At 41.7% G+C, this 22,419-nt stretch overlaps 1 protein-coding gene across 7 annotated transcripts; it reads left to right on the top strand.

The window, feature by feature from the left end:
- Positions 1–133: 133 nt before the first annotated feature.
- Positions 134–22,375, top strand: LOC6551124 (syntaxin-binding protein 5). Of its 7 annotated transcripts, XM_026982539.1 has the most exons (24): positions 2,128–2,272; positions 2,480–2,524; positions 4,349–4,890; positions 5,186–5,283; positions 5,357–5,545; positions 5,695–5,829; positions 5,904–5,967; positions 6,160–6,367; positions 6,442–6,517; positions 6,757–6,911; positions 7,081–7,262; positions 7,333–7,815; positions 7,884–8,026; positions 9,389–9,566; positions 12,558–13,455; positions 20,002–20,118; positions 20,190–20,312; positions 20,371–20,490; positions 20,560–21,015; positions 21,198–21,306; positions 21,372–21,458; positions 21,522–21,617; positions 21,692–21,816; positions 21,883–22,375. In XM_026982539.1, the coding sequence occupies exons 3-24, from the start codon at positions 4,768–4,770 to the stop codon at positions 22,137–22,139; spliced, it is 4,422 nt and encodes a 1,473-aa protein (XP_026838340.1). In that variant the 5' UTR covers positions 2,128–2,272; positions 2,480–2,524; positions 4,349–4,767; the 3' UTR covers positions 22,140–22,375. The 7 variants fall into 7 exon arrangements, with proteins under 7 accessions (XP_026838342.1, XP_001978351.2, XP_015010645.1 ...); XM_026982541.1 differs by lacking the exons at positions 2,128–2,272; positions 2,480–2,524; positions 12,558–13,455 and adding exons at positions 134–377; positions 17,381–18,017; XM_001978315.3 differs by lacking the exons at positions 2,128–2,272; positions 2,480–2,524 and adding an exon at positions 134–377.
- Positions 22,376–22,419: the final 44 nt, after the last annotated feature.

Below are 22,419 nucleotides of genomic sequence, written 5' to 3'. Positions count from 1 at the left end.
ATTTTAATTATTTTAGTTAAAAGTTTCTGGCTAACTCAATTAATTTTTACGGGGAATACCCTATATAGTGAACGTGTAGAATTTGGTTGTACTACGCTGGTCACACTGCGACGAAAATATCGATGCCAGCGATATCGATAATTACCAAGTTAGCTATCCATCGATGGCGCCCAGTCATCGAAGTTTTCACAGCTCTAACAGTTGAGACAACATTTTGAGAAATTGTCGTTTGTTTTGTCGTGCTTTTTGTTTAAACATTGCGTTGTGCTTTTTGTTTATCGCCCCCGTGTCGATCTGATCTGATTCGGTTCGCCAATCCAATTGGATTGGTCAAGCAGCACAAAAGTCCAACAGCGGAGTAAATCGCCATGAAACAGGTGGGCGGGGTTTAATGGTTTGCGGGGGGGTTGGTTGGTATTTAGTGGGTGGTTGTGTTGTGGAATGTGTTATTGTTGCTGTTGTTTTTGTTTTCGTTGCTGCTGCGATGATGTTATGTGCCCTGTTTGACAGTGTTTTTGTGTGTGTATGTGTGTCATATGCAAATTGGAATGACAACATGTTTGCATTTGCTAGCTGCTCTCTAATATCACCCATCACATCACCGTTAGGTTGTCGTTGCTGCTCCAGATGAATCATTTGAACTCTCCCCCTCTCCCATCTCTCTCTCGCTCCCTTTCGCTCGCATTGCTCTGCCAAGCTGACTCTTATCAGAGCAGCGAAAGTCACTGTTCTATCTTTATTGTTCTTGTTCTTGTACTTGCTCTCTTGCCAACAAGTTCCTTGTTGGACTACATTAACATTACCAACATGACGCAAGAGTGCTACCCCCACCCCCCAGACCCCTTCCCCACACCCTCTGGCTTGGAGCTCCTTTTTATTGCCTACTTTGCTGAGTTATTGATAATGTGCTCGCACACAAGAAGGATAAAGCATAACGGCACATAACTCATTAGCATTACCATGCAAAATTCCATACAACCATTGGGTGTTAGAGCGAGAGAACCTATGAATTGTGAGAGAATGCCAGTATTTACATTTTAGCAGATTACATTTTTTAGTATGTACTCGCATGTGGGATTTATTACTTTGCTTTCTCAAAAAAAAAAAAGAATAGGCATTTTGGGGAGCTTCGCCTCCTAACAAGTATCGATTCCTGGTTAAAGCAAGGGAAAACCTCGGTCAGGGTTGCCAACGCATTGGGCTAACAATCCGAAATCAAAGCCAGCGACAACCATACGGACTCGCTGGTGCTTTGCATAACCATATAACCAGGATATTCAGGACGTGCCAGTGTGCTTGTGTGTGTGTACTCCTCCGTGTATGTATAACACGTGCCGTGGAAACTGCGCGGAAACGCTGCCAGTTTCAGTTTTTCGCTGTAGAGCATTCGACGCGTTCGCACGCGTTGATTTTTCCCCCAAATTCTTAAAAGAGAACCCACAAACATTAAGCCAAAATTAATAAAAAAAATTTCAAAATTTTCAAAAAAAAATATATACATTTAGAGAAAATCGGTTCCAGATGTTTTCGCCAAGTAAATCCAGAGAAGAAGCTACAATTTAAAAGAAAAAAAAATTATAACCGCTGTATTGGTATGTGTGTGCTGCTCCTGCGCTGCCTCAACAAATTTTACAGTTGTATGTGTGCTGTACTTGACTGTGTGTAACTCGTGTCATGTGACCGCGCGCGCAAAACATTTTGCATTGTTTTTGCCCAAGCAGTTGCTTTTGTTGTTGCAGGATATCCAGCGTGTACGCGAAAAACGTTTTTTGGGGGCGAAATATAGCGTAAGCCTGCGCAATAGTCGCTCACATGGCAGCTGGCCATACACACACATGCCCACAGACATACACACACACACACACACGCACACAGAAGCGCACGGATAAACAGGAGCTAGCCGAGATTTTTTTGTGCCATTAAAATGAGGGAAATTCAACGGCGAACGCCTTGAAGTAGGCTAAACAAAAAGCGATTGATTCCGTTACATTTCCAATCAGCATAAATTGCAAGCTGTGCGAGTGAGAGTCCGTGTGTCAGAGTGTGTGTGTACGTGTACGTGTAATACTCACGCATATACTTACATACGTTGAGAATCCTAGAAAGCAGCATCGTTGGCGCTCTCGTTCTCAATTTTGCAGCAGCAGCAGCAGTAGAGACAGTAGAAGCAGTAAAAGCAGTAAAAGCAGCAGCAGCAGCAGCTCAGTCGACAACTGACCAGCCAAGCACTAGCATATTTCCTTTTCTTCCCTTGGAACGGAAAGCCCCGAAAGTATATTCAAAAATTTCACAACATTTTTTAAAAGCCAAAAGTGTGAAAACCTAAAGCGAAAAACTTAAAGACATTACAAAAAGCGCGCTTATTCAGTGACTGTGTGTGTGGTGTGTGTGAAAGGCACGGTGCATTGAAAGCTCAATAAACTAGCGATGAACCCTTAAAAAATTAGACAAAAATTAATTTTTTTTTTGTATGTTTAAGTGAAGAAGAAGCTGCAGCATCAGCATAAGAAGATGTAGCTAACATGTGAGTAGCAACAAGCAGGGCCAAGCAGTGCCTATGTGTGTGAAAAATCTGTAAATCGAGGTTATCTATACGTACACACACACTCACATAAGCAGTTAGCAGTGAGTAAAAGCGAGATAGAAGCTGCGGAACATACATACATATACATACACAGATTTGGGCAGCATCCTGCGACTCCATCTCGCTCGCACCCTCACCCAGCCCAATCCCACTCGCATTCTCCTCTACTCTAAAGCAATGGCATTTTAATCATCATTAGGACGAGTGGAAGGGGGACAGCACACTGTCATTATCAACAGACCCACACACTCACAGTCACACCTCCTGTTGTCCTGCAGGCGCCACCCTCCGTATTGCCCTCTCTCTCTCTCTCTATCTCTCTCTCTTTCCACCCCCCGCAACGCAACCCAGTCGCTCTGCAATGTTTGTTTGCGGGAATTAAATTAAAAGTATGCCAACGATTTGCTTGTCCTTCTCCACCCACTCTTCTTCGCTTTTTTCGCCCCACTGTTGCGCGCATTTTGTCCTGGCGACCCATATGTGTGTGTATGTATGTATGTCCTTGTGTTCACGTGTATGTTTGTCAAAGCGTAAACAATTGCGAATAAAACAAGCAGCAAAAAGAGAAAAAATGGAAAAAACGACAGCAAAATAGCATGAGAAATATTGAAACGAAAACAGAACAAGAATACACACATCCACAGAAAAAAAAAAGAAAGGAATACCGAGTGGCAGTTGAACAACACACGACATTTGCAATGTGCGAGTGTGCGAAAAAATCGATTTGTGTGCCATCAAAAAGTGCATATATAGGCAACCCATATTCCCATATATATCCGCCAGCCCCTCCAACCCCCTCACCCCGCGCATTTCAACCAACCTGCCCCCGTTGTGCAACATAATGTGGCAGCAACGATTTTCAATTAACATCAAACAATCGCTTAACATTTAACATCCGCCATTGCAATCGCAATATCCCGTTATACAGATTGATTCTCTTTCATTCGTGCCATCCCTCTCGCACACCCAGCAGGGGGGTGGAGTGGGTATAGGGTGGTAGGGAGTAGGGGGGCAGGGAGCTTGGATGGCTCTTAATTAATCTACGTGTGCCATTGTCAAAAGGCTGAATAGAAATCAAGGTTTATGTAATCCGCCAGGCCAGGCGATACAGAAATGAAAAACAAAAGAAATCGAAGAGAGGGAAGAAACAAAGCAAAGCGAACGTAAAAAAAACAATTTAATTCTAGCAATCCAGACTATTCACAGCTGTTATCGATATCTAAATTGGCATTTCATCACTTCCGTTCTGAGAAATGCAAATTCCCAATATCGAATTCCCCCAAATCTTTCGGAAAACCAAGAACAAAGGCAGCATATTTTCTTTTTGAGCTGTCATTGAAATCGTTTTCAAACAAGTTTTGTGATTTAGGTCGACTTTAAAATCAATAAAACGGCCTTTTAACTGTTGGTAAATGTTTGTTGGTACTTATATACATATATCCGTAAATATTAACATTAAATTAAAATACAAACAAACTTACCCGCAAGTATGCAAATAAACATTTTAAGCTGCAGATTTGCATACATTTATACACCTTTAAAAGTGATTTCAAACCACCAAAGATGTGTGTATCCTCTTAAAAAAAAACATGTAAGCTGGCAATAGGAAGAAAACTTGACTAAAAATATATTGTGTGTGTAACAGGACCTCAGGGAGCACTTAGGATACAGAACAGAGTGCAGAACATATTGTAATCGAAGCTATCAACTTGTTTCCATCCGCTTTAATTAGATGTCCTTTTCCCATTCTCTCCCTCATTGCAGCAAATATTTCGACCACTGTTAACCTAGTTTCACATCCCAAAAGTAAACCAAACAACAAGGACGAGCTCACAGCAGCACTGGCTCCTCTGGCTTCGATTACGCACAGCTCTACCAGTTTCTAGAGTATAACGAGAAAAAGCTACCAAGGACTCGAGGGAGAGAATCGCCTGGGGCAGAGGAAGCAACCAATCCCCACACTTTTCGGTTCTCCTCGGACCAGGATCATCACCTCCCCCATCCCGACCCCGGCACTACCTTCCCGCTGAATCATACGCTCTGTCCACTATCCACCACCACCACATTCTGTGCACCCAACTATTTGTGCAAACCATTACTCCTTGGGCGAGACCAGAGCAGCCCCATCGCATAACTGTGGATAGCAGAGCAGCCGGAGCACGAGGACGACTCATGTTACAAAAATGAAAAAGTTCACATTCAAAGGAGTTCTAGATGGATTTCGACAAAGCGTTCAGCCCCAAGCCACACGACAGGAGCAGGAGATCCAGGAGCAACTCAAGGCCGATCACTTTACGCTAAAGAAAGTAAGCCAAGCACATACCTAAGTGTGATACGAGTTGAAAGTGCCTTAATCGAAAGGCATCCGTTGCAGCTAGCGGGTGTTTTATTTGGTAGCTGTAATGATTTGAATCTATCATAAGACACACGCGGCTATAACCGATGTCTAAACGCTTCAAAGTGCAATAAACCCATATTCAAAGTTCCAATTCCTAATATAAATCATACGAGTTAGTAGGATGAATCTGCATATAGAAATCAGACCGTATGCTATCCTATAAACTTCAATCCCATTAACCCAATCTATTCCCTTTATCGCAGACCTTTCGCCATGGCTTTCCATACTCGCCCACATCCTTTGCCTTCGATCCAGTGCAAAAGCTACTAGCGATTGGCGACAAATCGGGCTACATTCGCATGTAAGTGTTACTCGAATACGACGTTTTCTTCATTATTTACAAATCTCGTCTTTCTTATATGCATTTAATGCAGTTTGGGACGACCTGGCGTCGATGCCCATGCCAAACACGAGGGCGAGTCCGAGTGCGCCGTGCTCTTTGCCCAGTTCCTGGTCAACGAGGGCGCCTTGGTCACCGTCACCGCCGATGACACCATTCACTTGTGGAGCATTCGCCAAAAGACACCGCGCATTGTGCAGAGTCTGAAATTTCAGAGGGAGCGGTAGGTTCACTTCATTTACGTTTGGTCTTGATATCCCAATATGGCCGTGAATAAAACGGGCTAATCATCGGGCTAATTTCCAACATATTTCAACATTAGCATATGTACATTGTATACCCCCGATGACATAATCTCCATCTCCATTGCAGCGTGACTTGCATACACCTGCCTGTGGGCAGCAAATGGCTGTACGTGGGCACCGAGAAGGGAAACATACACGTTGTTCACATAGATACATTTGCACTTAGTGGTTATATTATTAACTGGAATAAAGCAATTGAAGTGTAAGTCCAATTACTCCCTTGGCGACCTGAACCCGCCTTATTAAATGCCAATCGTGTGCTTAAACCAATTGCAGGGTTAGAACTAGTCATCCAGGTGCTGTGATTGCGTTATGTGATAATCCATTGGATGCAAACAAGGTAAGTCATTCGTTTGAACGAGGCAATCACGCAAGAAGATTCCAAGCTTGAAACTTTGTATGTATAAGCATATATCTGTAGTATTTAACAGATGAATAACAAAATCATGAGGAACTGTCTTCTCTTGTGGTCCTCCCCTAATCCTAATATATTTCATTACATTTGATGACTGATGGGCTTTCTTCCGCACAGTTGCTTATTGCATTTGAGTGCGGGCTGCTTGTGCTGTGGGATCTGAAGGCGAAATGCGCTGAATTGCGATGGCAGGCGGCCGAGGCCGTCAAGTCCCTGGCCTGGCACTACGAGGGCAAGTATTTTGTGTCCTCGCACACGGATGGCTCCATTTGCTCCTGGCCCACGAAGCCGCAGGCTAAGCCGCAGTCGCAGGTCTGTCCGCATGGTAAGTTGCAACGCTATTATGCGTATAATATGTATTACTAGATATACATTTGATTCGGTTTGTGTGTGCTGCAGCTAAAATCAACAAGGATGGCAATGCGGAGAAATGCAAACCGATTTATAAAGTTGACTTGAAGTCCAGCGCAACTGGGTGAGTAAGAAGCACTCCCAAATCACTTGTTTACTATTAGGCTTTATTTATACCGCTAAACGGAGATAGCTGAACAATATGGGGCGTTATCTTTATTTTGGAGCATTAACCATAAAACAATTTTACAATAATATTTCAACAATAAAACTCATTGCCAATTGCGCATTGCCGATAAAACAAATGAATAACGATATCTTGACTCATTTAATATATATAATCTTTTCATTTGCTTGCTGCAGGGAAACCTTCACCATTTTCTCGGGCGGCATGCCCTCGGAAAAGGGCTCCAAGTCCAACTGCATCACGGTGATGGTGGGCAAGGCCACCACGGTGCTGGAGATGGAGCACGCCGTTTGCGATTTCATAACACTCTGCGAGAATCCCTGGCCCTGCGGTATGTTCCATTTACACAAGAATATAATAACATAATACGTCAAGATCAACAGAGCATGTGTATTTATAAGCCACATATTTAACATTGAGATACTGTGATGGTATTCTGTATTCCAACTGTTATGTACTATGAATTGATTTACTTACTTGGTTTTTGGTTGCCTTTACAGAGACCCAGGAGCCGTATGCTATTGCCGTGCTGTTGCAATACGACTTAGTATTAATAGACTTATTAACACCCGGTTTTCCATGTTTTGAATCGCCTTATCCAATGGACTTACACGAATCACCTGTTACATGTTGCACATATTTAACCGATTGCCCATCGGATTTGGTTCCTGCTTTCTATTCAGTGAGTCCTGCTTCTGCCCCTTATTTTTGTTTAATACCCTTTTAATTATTCAAATAACACTGTGCTTCAGGTTGGTCGCACAACGACAAGTAAAAAGAGCTGCTTCTCGGAGCGCGAATGGCCGATATCCGGTGGCGAGTGGTCGCCGGCGTCGTGCAGCTATTCGGAGATCGTGATCACCGGACACCAGGACGGCAGCCTCAAGTTCTGGGACTCCGGTGCCGGCACGCTGCAGATCCTCTATAAGCTGAAGACAGCCAAGATGTTCGAGAAGCCGCGCTCCCACGTCGCCCACTCGCATCCGGAAAGCGACAATCCGCTGGCGGTGCATCTCATCTTCCTTTGCTCGGAGTCGCGACGCCTGTGTGTGGCCGGCGCCATGGGGCAGGTGATGCTCTTCAAGTTCCGCAAAGTGGAGTCCACGTCGGAGGTACTGGTGCTGGAGATACCCATACTCTATGAGAATTTTGATGACATTTATGGGACGAGTCCCGAGTGCGATTTTCTAACGGGCCATCAAGTGCAGAAGGCTGAGTCGAGTGATTCGGATAAGGTAATGATAGCTGAACTTGCCAAGTTCACTGTTCATTTCTCCATTACACACTTCATTTTTGTTTACAGACGGCCGAGTGTTCGCTGAAGGTGCGCTTTGGGGCGCAACGCAAGCCGCCGGGCTTCCAGTCGCAGCTGGTCTGCCTCACCACCGGACCCAATCGCCGGAACGTGCAGGTCACCTCGCTGTGCATCAGCTCCAGTTACGGCCTGTAAGTAGCGTAGCTGCTGCCACCCATCCAACCATCCAACCATCCAGACAGCCAGCCATCCAGCCAGCCAACCGTTCATCCCATTAATCCCATCATCCCCGAGACACGCGCTTCAATCCATCCGATCATCCAGCGATCCATCTGCCCATCGATCCAGCCACACACGTACACACACCACCACCAAAAGCCCCAAGCAGCTCCCAGTCGCCAACAACAACCAGCCCAGAGCAAAGCCACCCAACTACCCACCAGACAAAGGACACGGGAAAGCGGACTTAAAAGAAACTAGCTCCCTGAACCCTGCCCCAAAAAAAAAACAAAAAAAATAATTACTTAGACCGTAGTCTAGTTTGTATTCGTATATGCATGACGTTCTCTGAGAAAAGCGCCTGAGACGTAGCCGCGAACGCTTGACGAGTGTTCTAGCCCGCCCAGAAAACCTGATAACCCCTGCCACGCCCCGCTCTCCACCCGCCTACGCCTCTGCCCTGCCCTGCCCCCAAGGTGCACCGCTTTTGTTGAATTTGTTTGCGTTGTGTATTCCGTAGTATGCAACAGTTGCAAGCAGACCGAAAGAAACCAAATCAACGTCCCTTGGTAATTACAAGCAATTACAACAGAAGAAGTTCTGGACAGATTTGTGACCCATTGACCTCGTGTCTTTCCGTATAAAAGTAACCGATTCCCCCAATCCTCCGCCAGACTGACTAAAAAGCAACGTACTCATGACTGACTCGAACCCGGACGGATTCGTATTTTAGTGCCTGGTGTGTGCGCGTGTGTGAGAGTGATGATGCGCATCAAAATAATTCATTTGTCTTTCAGTTTTCGATTTCAAGGGTTTCGTATTTGTGTTTCGGTATTTAATATTGTTTTTTTTTTTTTATCAAATACTTTTGCGTTTCGTTTACGTACTAGTGCTAATTAGTATTTTGGTATTTTTAAATTATTTTACTTTAGCTAAGCACTGTAGTTTGCTTTTATATTTATTTTTCTCAAGCACTCTTCTTATGCTCATTTTTAAGTACTTTCTAAATATCTTAAACATTTAATTGAAGATTTTCGTTACTAAATACCATAAATGAATAGAGTAAAAAAAATAGTACAACTTAATTGCATATGTAGTAATTTTACATGAAAAGCTTAAATTATTGACATTTTTGGTATTTCAGACAGCTATTTTATATTTTGATCTATTTTTACTTGTACTATGATTTCGATCTGTATTACCTTGGTATATTAGTTGTATTATCTAAATTCAGTTTTTATCCTGATGACGAATAGTTTCCTCGCATTTGTTTTGTGACGTTGATTTGTATGCAGTTGATTTTGGAAATATATATGAATATTTTCTGTTTTTAGAATGGCTTATGGTACCGAATATGGACTTGTCATAATTGATATAATCCAAAAAATTTGCCTATTGAGTGTTGCATGCCCCGATCTGTATGGCGCACATGATCCTTACTCGCGAACACCAAAAAGTCCAAAACGTATTGAAAACAAAGAGGAGCAAAGCCGATCGCCCAGCTCAGATCAGGTAAGTGCCCTCGCTCTCTTTCTCTCTCTCTCTCTCTCTCTCTCTGTCTGTCAGTCTCCCTGTCTCTCTCTGACACCGAGACCAATTTTATAACCGAATCGCAGTGAACCGCGCGTACAAACATACACTCGAATCCATAACGAAAATACACAGACAGACCATATAATTCAAATGTGCCATTGATTTGAATTGCAACACAGCCACACTAACAACACAGACAGACCAGATCATTCGAATTCGCAATTGATTTGAATTGAAACACAGCAACACTGAGAACACAGACAGACCGAAATGTATGCTGATACTATTCACGGCGACCAACAAGTGCCCATTTGAACATATTACATACTCAATATTTTTCTGAACATCTTACATTTACATATTTGAAATTTATATGCATACCGATATTTACTTATTACATAACGAACGAAATTTTTATTACGTACCACATACTAACAAAAATACCAAATTGATATATACATTATATAATCTATATATATATATTTAAACATACTCGTATGTATGAGCTAACATTTAAAAATTGTAGCCAATGAAACCTTTGTTTTGGTTTGTGTTTTTTGTTTTCGTTTTCCCTTTAGTTAACCTATCGCTCTCTCTCTCTCTCTCTCTCTCTCTGTGCCTCGCTGTCACCTTATTGCATTTTTGTGGAATTTTTATATAAATCCGATTGGATACCTCACCAGTATTTAGATCCCAGCCCATATACATATTTACACACACCCACATGCAAGCAAGCAAGCAAATATAACCAAAATGTTTAGCTGAATATCTAAGAGGATATGAAACTATAGCTTTAGATTAGCTTGGTAGTTGCTATCAAGTATTTTGTCAATGTACTATAGCTAGCCCTTTTCCAGCCAATAACTAACCCATCCCTCTCTAACTGAAGATCATATTGATATAGCTATCTCCTAACTAAACCCCCAACTTACGATCTCGATCAAAGCCCCAAAATGGCTATCATTTATACTTTATTTAGGTTTTTTTACGGTCAAGTTAAATGTGGCCATTCTCTTCTCTCCTATCTCTATCTCTGTCTCCGTTCACAAGCTTATATGTATCTGTCTCTGTCTCTAAGTAAACGTACTAAATGCAGCATGTTAAAAATCATATTTACATTATTGTTTCGTTTTCTTTTTTTGCACGAAGCTTGCCTACGATATGATGATTGATGATAATTAATTGATTTGGATTGTGGATTGGATTGGTGTCTTTTCTTTTCGTGTATCTGTTTTGATTGCCACGCCAAAGACCATCGCATAGACACGATTGATCGCTTTGATTGTTGTACATGTACATGTGTGGTATGATTCGATACCGATTCGATCCTATTTCATTCGATACCCTTCGATTAAATCCGGGTCGATTTCGAGTCGGTTCGATTTGAGTTGATTTGATCTGAGTTTTGCCTGACAAATAAATGCCTAGCGAACACCCAAGAAACAATTACAATCGTAACAACATAAACAACAGCGACAACATAAATATGTTTCTCCTCCTCTCTCTGCCTCTATGTCTGTCTCTCTTTCTCTGTGTTTGTGTACCAATTCATTGATTGAATAATTGATGAAGTGTATGTGTGTGATCTTTTTACTTTGTCACCTTTCTTCAGAACACCTTTTGTAACATAACCAACAATCAAACCACCCACCACCAATGCAGCAAATTGTTCAATATTTGATATACATATTTTTTTACCTAATTCGAATTGATAATTGACCGTAGTTCATTTTATTACATTTTAAATTCTAAATCTAAACCTATCCGAAACAAATAAAATCGTTGTATTGCCTGTGCGTGTGTGTGTTTGTGTTTGAGTTTTGCCAATGCGTATGTGAATGTGTGTGTGTGTTGTGCACACTCACTCCTAGCATCAAACTGCTATACGCCTAAGTATATCAGCTAACTAAGTTGCCTAAAGTTAAACCCTCATCCGATGTTTGTTAACCCACAAGAAAACCAAACGAATCAAGTTAATATCAAGCTTTAATTGTAAATTGTTGATACAATATTCCCCCGATTCCCCCTTAGCAACCTAATAACCCCGTTTAAGCTCTGTTTATCCTTGTAAAAAAAGTACATACCCAATATACCCCAAAGAAAAACTGGAGCAAACCAAAAACGCAAAAAGCAGCAACAGAAATGCCCAGCTTCCATCCCCCAGAGTGGTATAAATTGTATATGGGGGAAAAACTGCGAAACGCCAATGCAAAAGCGTGCCAAAATTTATTTCCCATTCGCTCATGCACTCATTTTTCACTTTTCCGCTTCTCGTGACCTACTTCAATCTGCTGTATTTACATATACACACTCAATGGGAAACTTGTTCAAAGGGGGCTTTCACGAAGCGTTTGAACTTTCTATGAAATTTAGTTAATATCAAACTCGAACAGGAACTGAATCCAAAACTATTTCGATAGGGCGTCGATATTTCGATATTAAAAAACGATACTTTGCATTGAATGGCAGCTGATGTATCTTCTACCACTAACTTAGAGTATCATGTATAAACTTTTGGTTCAGTCGAGAAAAAATTCCATAGTGTTTATTTTATAATAACCAATGATGTTTTACTCATAATCCCCTGTTATTAACACTTTTCTCAAACAACATTGTACCATATTTTTTTCATATAATCACCTCAAAACTCGTCACATTAACTTTTCGCCTTTAATTGTTGCTGCTAATTTTTGCATCTTTGGGCTTGCTGATAAAAGAAAAGAGAACAAATTAAACAGAAACCAAAACAAAAACCTACAACAAACAAAAAAGAAAAGAAAAAGAAAAAACCCCGTAACCCAAAAAGAAGTGAATGTTAACCCCTTAATCTCCATGAAGCCCCCCCCCCAAAATTCCTTGTCCGTCGATACCGACCACTACTACTTTTCCTATTCTTGCCTGAAGAACAGACAGTGAAACGAAAATTAAAACTCTGCACCCTACCCCTCAAAAATCCCGATCTTCATCTAGCTGAACGACACGACCAGTCCGGATAGTCCGTCGCTCGAATTTGTACCGGAGGCCGGCGAAACATCGGCCCACGATGGCGTGGCAACGGCAACCAGCTCACGTCCCAGTTCACCTGACCCGGTGGTGAATAGTGCCCGTGAAACGCTGCTCAGTGGATCAGCAGCGGCAACGGCGGCCGCGGCAGCATCGGCTGCAGTGATGATGGCCAAGAGTCCCCAGCGGGATGATGCGGCTCCCAAGGAGCTGCAGGACAGACGCAAGTCCATGTCCTGGAAAACGTTCAATTTGAAGCGTCAATTATCGAAAGTCAATATGAAGATCGGCGGACTGAATGTCAATACCGACATGGAGTCGCTGAAGAATAACTCCATTTTCTACACGCCCAAGGAGGTGTCACCGGAGGGTGCCACACCACCGGCGACTGAAGAGGAGGCAACGCCGGAGGGCAAGGAGGACGAGTCCCTGGATGATGCCGAAGTGGCGCCCAACGCGGGAGCAGCAGCTGCATCGCCATCGCCGGCAGTACGTGGCAAGTTCCGCTCCTCCACCACGGATTCACCCGATGAGGGCGCCAGCGGCAGCACCGCCACCGGCATTCGTCGGGTTGACTTTGAACAGCCGGCTGGGGTCGAGGTGGAGCGGCCAAACAACCTGCCACTGGCGGACACACCAGCTCCACTGAAGCCCACCCGTCAGAAGTTCAAGGAAAAGTCGCGCGATCAGCGACTGCTATCCGTTCCGAACATTAAGTACCAGCCGCGAGATTCGCGTGGCGGTGTTCGCAACCTCAAGAATGATGTCTCGCCGCTGATGGGCGCTGGTGGTGGTGGCGGTGGAGGAGGCGTGGCCGGTGCCAGCGGTGGAATTGGAGGAGGCGGCGCTGGCGGCAAGAAGATACGTAAGTATGGCCCCAGCGAATGGATCACATCCCATCTTATCCAAAATAGCAAACAAACGAGTGCTTTAAGTACCCAACCGGCAGAAGTTTAACCCCTCCCTTATCCATGAAAAGAACGTACATTTTATGTGCAGAGCGAGCGAGCGAGTTATTTCCTGAGTGGTCGCAAGGCAGGCATGCAGATTGTAAATCACGAATCCGAATCGTAACTGAAATCTCGTCCTACTTACTGGGATTTTACTGCGTTTATGCGAGGGTTTAGTGGTTTCTATTATTATTAATAGTATGGTACTTTCCGGTGGCGCCCGAACGGGGACTATGAATTTAGATAAGTTCGAATCTTTGGGGACCTAAAATATTCTTTTCCAGGGACTGCATGACACTACCTATAAGTCTATGTTTAAACGTATAGCTTAAAATGCCATCACAAATATTCAGGAATCAAACAACAAAATAACAAAAGAAGTGATCTGTGAGAGACGCATAAACGCAGTACATCTGCCGTCGACGTCGCAAGTGATTTCCTGTCTTTCTCTTCGTTTCTCTAAACCCTTTCTCCCACCCAGTCCCTTCTCTCTTTTTCTCTCCTCCTCGACCATCGGCGTTCTGTCGTCGTTTCTGTATGGGTTTTTCACGTTCTCCTTTATGTTTTGTGTTGTGCCTTTGCTTTTCATTGCTTTTATTTGCTGCAAGCTGTAGAAAATAGCAAACAATATGAGATACTACTGTATACTTAGCACCCCCGCTCCCTTGTCCAAGCGCCTGTTCCCAATACCCTGACCCCATCAATAAAGCAGCTAGAGATGTGCATATGCCCATATCGGATATAGAGATGAGAATCGAACGATAATCAAAATTCCGATGATGCTTTTATTTTGTTGATTTTTGAAACGGAAACAAAAACCAAAATTGCATTTTGTGTATAGAGCATACTTTGTAGAGCGTTAGCTTATCTAAACAACAACCAAAATCAAGTAAAACGTGTCAATAAAATGATGATGTATAAAACAAAACAAAAGAAAACACTTGAAAAACAATCTACCACAACAACGTGATGCAATTACAACAGCAACGAACAACTAAATCACATACGCACCCAACCTAAACAATTACAACAACAACTATGTAGTAAACAAAAACTTTACAAAAAGTACAAATTTTTGCCAAAAATTTCTTATCTATGCTTCTTCTTCTCCTCAATACCTAGGCAACGGATGCAGAAGAGCTGCAATACAACTGCCTGTATGTGATTGTGTGGAAGTTCTTTGGTAAATCATTTAACAACCACCACCATCATCACTTCCACTACTCCACCAGTCACTAAAAAAACACACACACAAGAACAACAACCACTAACAAGCACCATCACACCCACATACAACATGTAACTATAAAGCTCTGAAATTACTTACTTAATTACTCAGTATGCAAGAAAACACAATATATTTACATATACATTTTAGACTAAGAGATCAATGTAAAGCGGGTGCTGTATGTAGGCCAAACAGAACACACCACTGAAAGTTTCACACATCACCACAATTCACCAAACCACACTCCACACCACACTCTATGTATGCAATGTGCAAAAAGAAAGTGCATTTAAAAAATGTAATCAAAATCGAAAAACTTAAAAACGAAATGTTGATCGTTGTACGTTGGCCACTGTGACCTGTGTTAGTTTTTAAGTTCACCACTCGAACTCACACCATACACACAGCCAAAGACACTGAAAGAAAATTCCGTAAGCATTTCAAGAAGGTTACACCTAACTGCCGTCTGCTCTGTTTTCTGGTTGCAATTTGTTGATCGATGCCAATTTGAACTTTTCGTGCTGACAAAGTTTGAAAGAGAGCGTAAGCTCAAATGTTGTGCTCCCATTGATGTTTTCAGTCCCAATTCTTTGTCTTCCCAATGTCCAAATGCCCCTGGTTGTCTTCATCTCCTATCGATGGCCCTGACTTTTGCTATCGATAACTTACGTAACGATTTTTACGATTTTTTCCACGTTCATATCAAAATAATATTCGTTTCGATTGTTTCATTGAATGCGTGTTTTGGCTATCGATAAGCAAATTTACCGTTACCTTTTTTTCATTTACAATTTTGCTTAGCGCTTTGCCCAACCTCACAATATCTCACTTGTACATATTTACAATATCAACCAAAACAAGAAGTTGCAAAAACGATGAGGAGAAATCAACTAACTAAGCTACAACATATATATATATATATACATATCTACATAATTAAAAACTTTTATATCGATTATTCATATATTATAACAGCCAATTTATACGCCCGCATAACCACATGTCTACCTCTCGTTCTAAACCGAGACCTACCAACGATTATTCGCTCTATATATCTGTCCAGTCTCTCTCTATCTATCTGCTCGCTCGTATTTTTTGTACTTACATTTCAAATCATAACATATGTTTCCCAATGTATTCTAATCAAATGTTATACTTGCTATGATCACCTAATAATTATTATCGTGTTCCCGTGTTTTGATTGTATCCTATGTTTATCACTGTCAATCAATGTCACCCACCCACCACCACTGCAACGACGCCTCCGTTTCTCGCTGTGTACTCGTATTTGTGTTGTGATCGAATACTCGATGGAATATTCGATAACTTGTTAAAGGAATATTAAGTGTAAACACATATTACTTTGCACTGATTACCAACATTAAATTGTCATACAACGCTTTGTATTTGTCACATCTCAATCAAAAAACCTACCGCTTGTTTGTTATGCACCTTAAAAAGAACAGATTAACGACTAACGATTCACGATCAGCGGACCACACTGTAAATTGATCAAAAACAAACTCTGACACTCTAAACTACAGTGATCGCTTGCTAGAGAGGACGTATTACATTTATGTTTTGAATTTTATTTAAATACACTCATGCTTATGTATCTTTAATTTTTCTTACCTAGAAAAGCTTTGTGTCAAATAAGAAACAACTTAAAAAGACTGATTTCCTAATAAAATGGAAAAGTAAGTTTTTGATTTCAATATGATTTCAACATCAATTAAACAAAAAGGGTAAAATGTAATGTGTTAAAGATATAAAACGAGAGATTCGCATTATTGCTTTTTATTTAAAAATAGTTTTATTTGTTTTTCAAAATACAAATTAGTTGTACAAAACACATTTTTAGTGTTCAATTAGAAAGATTATCCTTGAAAAGCGTTAAATATTTTTCTTTTTGACGGCTATCAGTTGTAGAGCAAATAGAGTACACAAAAAATATGTTGCTATATTCAAGCTATACTTACAGTAGAAAATTGGCTCTAAAATAGTTGATAATTGTTCAAATTCATCAGAAGAAATCATTTTTGTTAGGAATAAAGGAAACGCAATGGGTCCGGGATATTTATACTAAAATGCACAACGAACATTTAGGATAAAAATGAAACTTTACAACTAAAAATGAACCTTTTCGACTACAATATAAAAATTAGATTTAGTTGATTATATAACTCTGAGAGTTAGCCAGCCGTCACTGTACATAAACGCACTAAAATTTGTCCTTGGTTGAACACTAGTTTCGCTAACCCTTTAGTTGAGTGGCTCTGAAAAGTATGCAACACTCTCATCACCAACGCGCACACCAACACTGATCACACCCACACAACCACAACCACTCGGCACAAAAATAGAACAACAGATGAAATTGCAAAAACAAAAAACGGAAACAAAACTCGAAAAAGTAACCAAACCAACCTAATGTGAAAGAGATGGCCATTCAATCATTTAGTGCATTTATCTCTCTGTCTCTCTCTCTCTCTCTCTCTCTGTATTTATCTCTATCTATCTCTCTCTATCTCTGACTATGTGTGTGAATCTCTCTATCTCTCTCTCCCATGTCTCCCACAATTATTGTTTATGTATATTTTGCAATTGCTCAGATCAACGGCAGCGGAGTTGCAACTGCAGCACCGCAGCAACAGCAGCAGCAGCAACAGTTGCAGCAGTTACAGCAACAACAGCAGCTACAGCAGCAGCAGCAACAGCAGCAGCAGCAGCAACAACAACAGCAGCAGCAACAGCAATCGATGGGTGATCCTGCTGATCATGCAACATCGACGTCAGCGGGAGCAGCAACATTGGCGGGATCCTCCATTTACGGTGCAGACGATGCAGGTGCGGGTGTTGCTAGTGGCGGTGTTGGTGTTGGTGGTATTAGCAGTGCGATTAGCGGTGGATTTGGTGGTGCGGCTGAGCCGCAACAGCAGCAACAGGTGTCGCAACAGTTGCATCAGTTACAGCAGCTACAGCAGCAATCGCAGCAGCAGCAATCGTTTGAGGCGTCTTGTGATCCATGGGGCGGCGAGTGCGGCGGTGGTGGTGCTGGTAGTGCTGGCGGCGGCGGTGGTGCAAGCGGTGGTGGTGGTGCTAGCGGTGCAGGTGCGCAACAACATCAATATCAGCATCCGCATCCGCATCCGTATCCGCATCCGCATCCGTATCCGCATCAAACATCCGTTATACAGCAACAGCAGTCAGTGACATCGTACGAATCCCTAAAAAAGTCCAAATCACAAGGTGGGAGCACAACAGAGCACTACAGTAAACAACAGCTAACAGCAACCACTACAACAACTACAACAACCCAATATAACAGCAAGCAATACAAGCAACAACAACAGCAAAAACAACCTAAACAGCAACCAACCAAAAATAATCAGACTGCACCTCTAGTCATGAACAACAAATTGCATAATTTTTTTTACCAGTGTACCACGCACACACACAAACACACTTTAAATGCAGTTGAACTTCTCTATCGCGACCAACGAGTGCTGTTGACAGAGTAGCATACATATGCATAAATGCGGGCATTAATCTGCAATGAAATGGCAGCTTAGAAGTTCCACTGTGTCTCTGTCTGTCTCTTTCTTTCTCGCGCACAGACACGGCCACGCCGCATACGCACACAACCAAGCAAACGCACACGCACACCCACACAAATACACACACACACACATGAATATGGACAGCAGACGATGCACGTTGCTTGTGGCCCCGCCCCCTTCCTCTGTATATGTGCGTGTCTCTCTGCGTATTTTGGTGTGTATGTGTGTGTGTGTGTACGTGTTGAATTGGAAATTTTTGGAAATTTTTGGTATATTCCGTTTTGTTTATATCTATGTTTCAGTAAATAAGAATACTTTTGTTTCATGGGGTTTTTGTGAGGGGGGGGCGATGGCTGGAGCTGTCTGTCTCTTTTTCTCGCTCGTTCGCTCGCTCGCTCGCTCGCTCTCTATTTCTCTCTCTCTCTCTGTCTTTCTCTAGCCCTAGAAAACAATCTAGTTATAACAGTGCATATGAATATGTTCTCTCGATCTATCTCGCTCGCTCGTTCGCTCTCTGCTCGCTGTCTCTTTTTCCTTACTCTTACTATCTCACTCTCTTGCTACTGTCTCCCACTATGTCTGTCTCTTTCGCTCTGTGTCACTCTCTCTCTCTATCTTCTCTCCCGGTATTTGTACTTGCATTTGAAACCGAATAACTAAATGAAGAATAAGACTTACCGGATTTTTATAAAGATACATTTGGAAAAGAGTACAACAAGATCGGATTTTGAATTGGCAAAAAAATTAAACTTACGCATAGTCTTCACACACATGCACACTAACACACACATCCATACAAACGCCTAGCTAAGCACACATGCAAGCAACTTTCACTCGTACTTTTTTTGAGATTTTTTTCCGTTACCTAGTCAAGACGCCTGCTGCTTCCAAAATTGCACTCACAGCAAGAAAGTTAGAAAACTCCGTGGAAAAGTTACTCGGAAAATAGTACAAAAATAATTAATATTACAAAATAACAGTCGCTCGCAGGTACAGATTCAAAATGCCAAAACTGTCCAGTTTTAAGTTTACTTTAAATAATAAATGTTTTAGATGAAGTATTTTTTTGAGATTATATATCAAATCTCTTCCATTCCTCTAATGTAAAAAGAGATCTTTAATCGCAGGTAAATGATTTAAAAAGTTGTAAGCGTAAACTGAAAACTTTTTTTTTTGCAAAAATATATATTTAATATGTTAAAAATACAATTTGAAACACTTAAATTCTGCGAGCGGCTGAAAAGAACATTAAATAACACATTCACATGCAAAACACATAGATCAATTAACAACAATTAGGCAGTCTAGCGGTACTTTAGTGTTGTGCAGCTAAAAATAAAACAAACAAAAAACATAGCGCAAACTCGCAATTGCAATTAGAGAATAAAGAAATATTCGATTAAATATCTAAGCAATAGTTTTGCCTACTACCGCCCGCCGCTTTTACTCTCTCTCTCTCTATCTATCTATCTATCTCTATCTCTCTTTATCACTCTATCTCTCTCTATTTCTATATCCGCCTTGGTCTTTTCACAATATTTATGAACGTATGTAACGATTTTAATGTAACTCGTTTATTTATCTCTTTCTTCTATCTATGGCATACAAACCCATCAAAAACAAAAAACCAAAACAATTTCTGATTCCCAAAACCAAACCCGAATAAATTACAGATAAATTGGATGGAACTTTCTCAAGATCCAGATCATCGTCAATGTCCAGCATTGATATGTCTTCCTCTGAATCTGTTACCTGTTTAGCTTTTATCGAGAGTTATGCAAAACGAAATGGTAAGACTGATCGGTGATTAGATCTATATCTTAAACATGGCATATATCATCTACACATTGCTCTTATTTAGATATTTTGACACTTGTTCCTACTTTGTGGATTGGAACTAGTTTCGGTTCGATACTGACATTGTTCATCACCATGCCCGAGCGAGATGTGCGCAAATCTCAGCCAGTATTGATAACAATAAATGGTAAGTGATTTGAAAATAAATTCAGATAGAAGATATTTAAATATCTCATGTTTTTCAGGTGGCCCCGTGGTACGACTCAAAGGATCCATAACTTCCATGTCTTTTTTAGACTCATACGGTTCGATCATACCCTATACGTTTGAGACCTGGCGTGACGAGAAGAGGGACAACAAAGACCGTAAGCACCTCAACCTCATACCCATTTGATCTGACCCACTTGACTAAGCCATATACGTATGCTTCAAAGGCACACCCACAAAGAGCAGCAGCCGCACCAGTCCCACATTCACACCGACAACTGCCAATACATTATCAAACACTTCGGTCGCGGGTGGTGCGTCCGCAGGCGGAGGAGCTGGCGGCGGTGGCGGTGCCGGCGGTGGTGGGGCGAGCGGTGGTGCAGCCGCCGGCGGACCAGCTGGCGGAGGCGGTGGTGCCGGAGCTGGATCGGCGGGTGGAGCGGCCGGCGGCGGTGGAAGCGGTGTCACCAGCGGCGGCGGGATGAGCAGCAGCAGCGCCAGCAGCAGCGGCATCAGCGGTAGTGTGAGCACCGGCCTGGAAACTCTAACCGATCGACAATACATCGTTATCGCAAGCGAGAAGCAAACAAAAGTCTTCGATGTCGCCAACCAGTGCTGCATCAACCGCATACAATTATCGGAAATGGATTTTGCAGTCAAGGCAGAAACTATCACGATGAAAGGTGACTTGGGGCATTTAGCTGGTTGTAAACGATGAAGCGGTAGCCTTTGACACTCAATCACTTATATTTTCATTTCATTTTTTTAAAAACCTTTGTATAGTAACGTTTAGTAAACGTAACTACATTACACAAGTGTAATTGATTGTAGTTTATGTATTAATGTACTATCCCCTTCATTCCAGATGGCTCTTGCTTAGCAACCTATCTTTCGAATGGCCATCTAATGGTACATAGTCTTCCTAGTCTAAAACTGTTATTGGATACTGATTTCTTACCACTTATGGAACTAAGGTGAGCCGCACACTTATAAGCAACTCAAACGTTTATCAGGGCTAATGGTTCCATTGTCTGCTTAGTTTTCAAACAAAATGTAAACAGGGAATTGTGGATCCAATGCTTTCGATATGGGGTCAACAGATCATTGTTCATGAAGATACAACTCAGTAAGTTATATGTTATAAAATAACATTGTTTCTATTATTTATAAACCTTGTTTCTTTCCACAGAATATCAAAAATATTTTGCTTTAGTCATAAAGGTCATGGATTGTACATGGCATCGCCCACCGAAATTCAAAAATTCACGATATCATCGGAATTTTGGTAACCAAAAACAAACATAAATCATTGTATCCTATACATTGCATATTAATTTGTATTTCTTACCCCTTTTCAAGTCAATTTATTTTGGAGATGATGGGTGAACTATATACGGTACACGAAATGCCCGAACAGCCGAAGGAGGGTTTCTTTAAGGGTCTATTTGGTGGTGGCGCCAAACTCCTGGATCGCGAGGAGCTATGTGAGTTGATGGGCATACATCAGTCATTAGTCATATAAATAATCCGTACCATTCCAATCCCTGCAGTTGGCGAGCAGAGCGGGAAGCCGAATCGATCGGTGGCACGACACATACCCGGCCCCAATTTGGATCAGCTCGGCCAGAGGGCTTCCACCGCCGCATCGGAGATCAGCCGGGCGCACCAGCTGGCCATGGAGCGCGGCGAGAAGCTAAATTTGCTGGAGGAGCGCGCCGAGCGCATGGCCAACACTGCTCAAGATTTCAGCGGCACTGCGCATCAATTAATGCTTAAATATAAAGACAAGAAGTGGTATCAGTTGTAAAATATCTATTTTAGGAGCCAATTCTACCACAGTTATTGTAATATTGCTTTTATAACACTTTCTACTACATTACGAGTAAAGTACACTTATTTAATTTCTGTTTTCAAGTCGTCACGTTATTTACAAAAACCGAAAACCAACAAAAAAAAAACAAAAACCGAAAATTCACAAAAACAAAAAAACTGAAAGAGAAAAACCAACCAAAAAAAACTGTTTTTAATAAAAATATATAGACCAAAAAACAGGCACTATGGCGTATTAATAAATTAATGGATATTGA

This window comes from Drosophila erecta, unplaced genomic scaffold (assembly GCF_003286155.1).
Source record: "Drosophila erecta strain 14021-0224.00,06,07 unplaced genomic scaffold, DereRS2 tig00000126-arrow-pilon, whole genome shotgun sequence".
Taxonomy (NCBI): domain Eukaryota; kingdom Metazoa; phylum Arthropoda; class Insecta; order Diptera; family Drosophilidae; genus Drosophila; species Drosophila erecta.
This window is presented reverse-complemented; position numbering and strand designations above follow the sequence as displayed.

Coding starts and splice junctions, on each gene's coding strand:
- LOC6551124 (XM_001978315.3), top strand. CDS start 4,768: ATGAAAAAGTTCACATTCAAAGGAGTTCTAGATGGATTTCGACAAAGC. Junction 4,891..5,185: donor ATCACTTTACGCTAAAGAAA/GTAAGCCAAGCA, acceptor CCTTTATCGCAG/ACCTTTCGCCATGGCTTTCC. Junction 5,546..5,694: donor CTGAAATTTCAGAGGGAGCG/GTAGGTTCACTT, acceptor TCTCCATTGCAG/CGTGACTTGCATACACCTGC.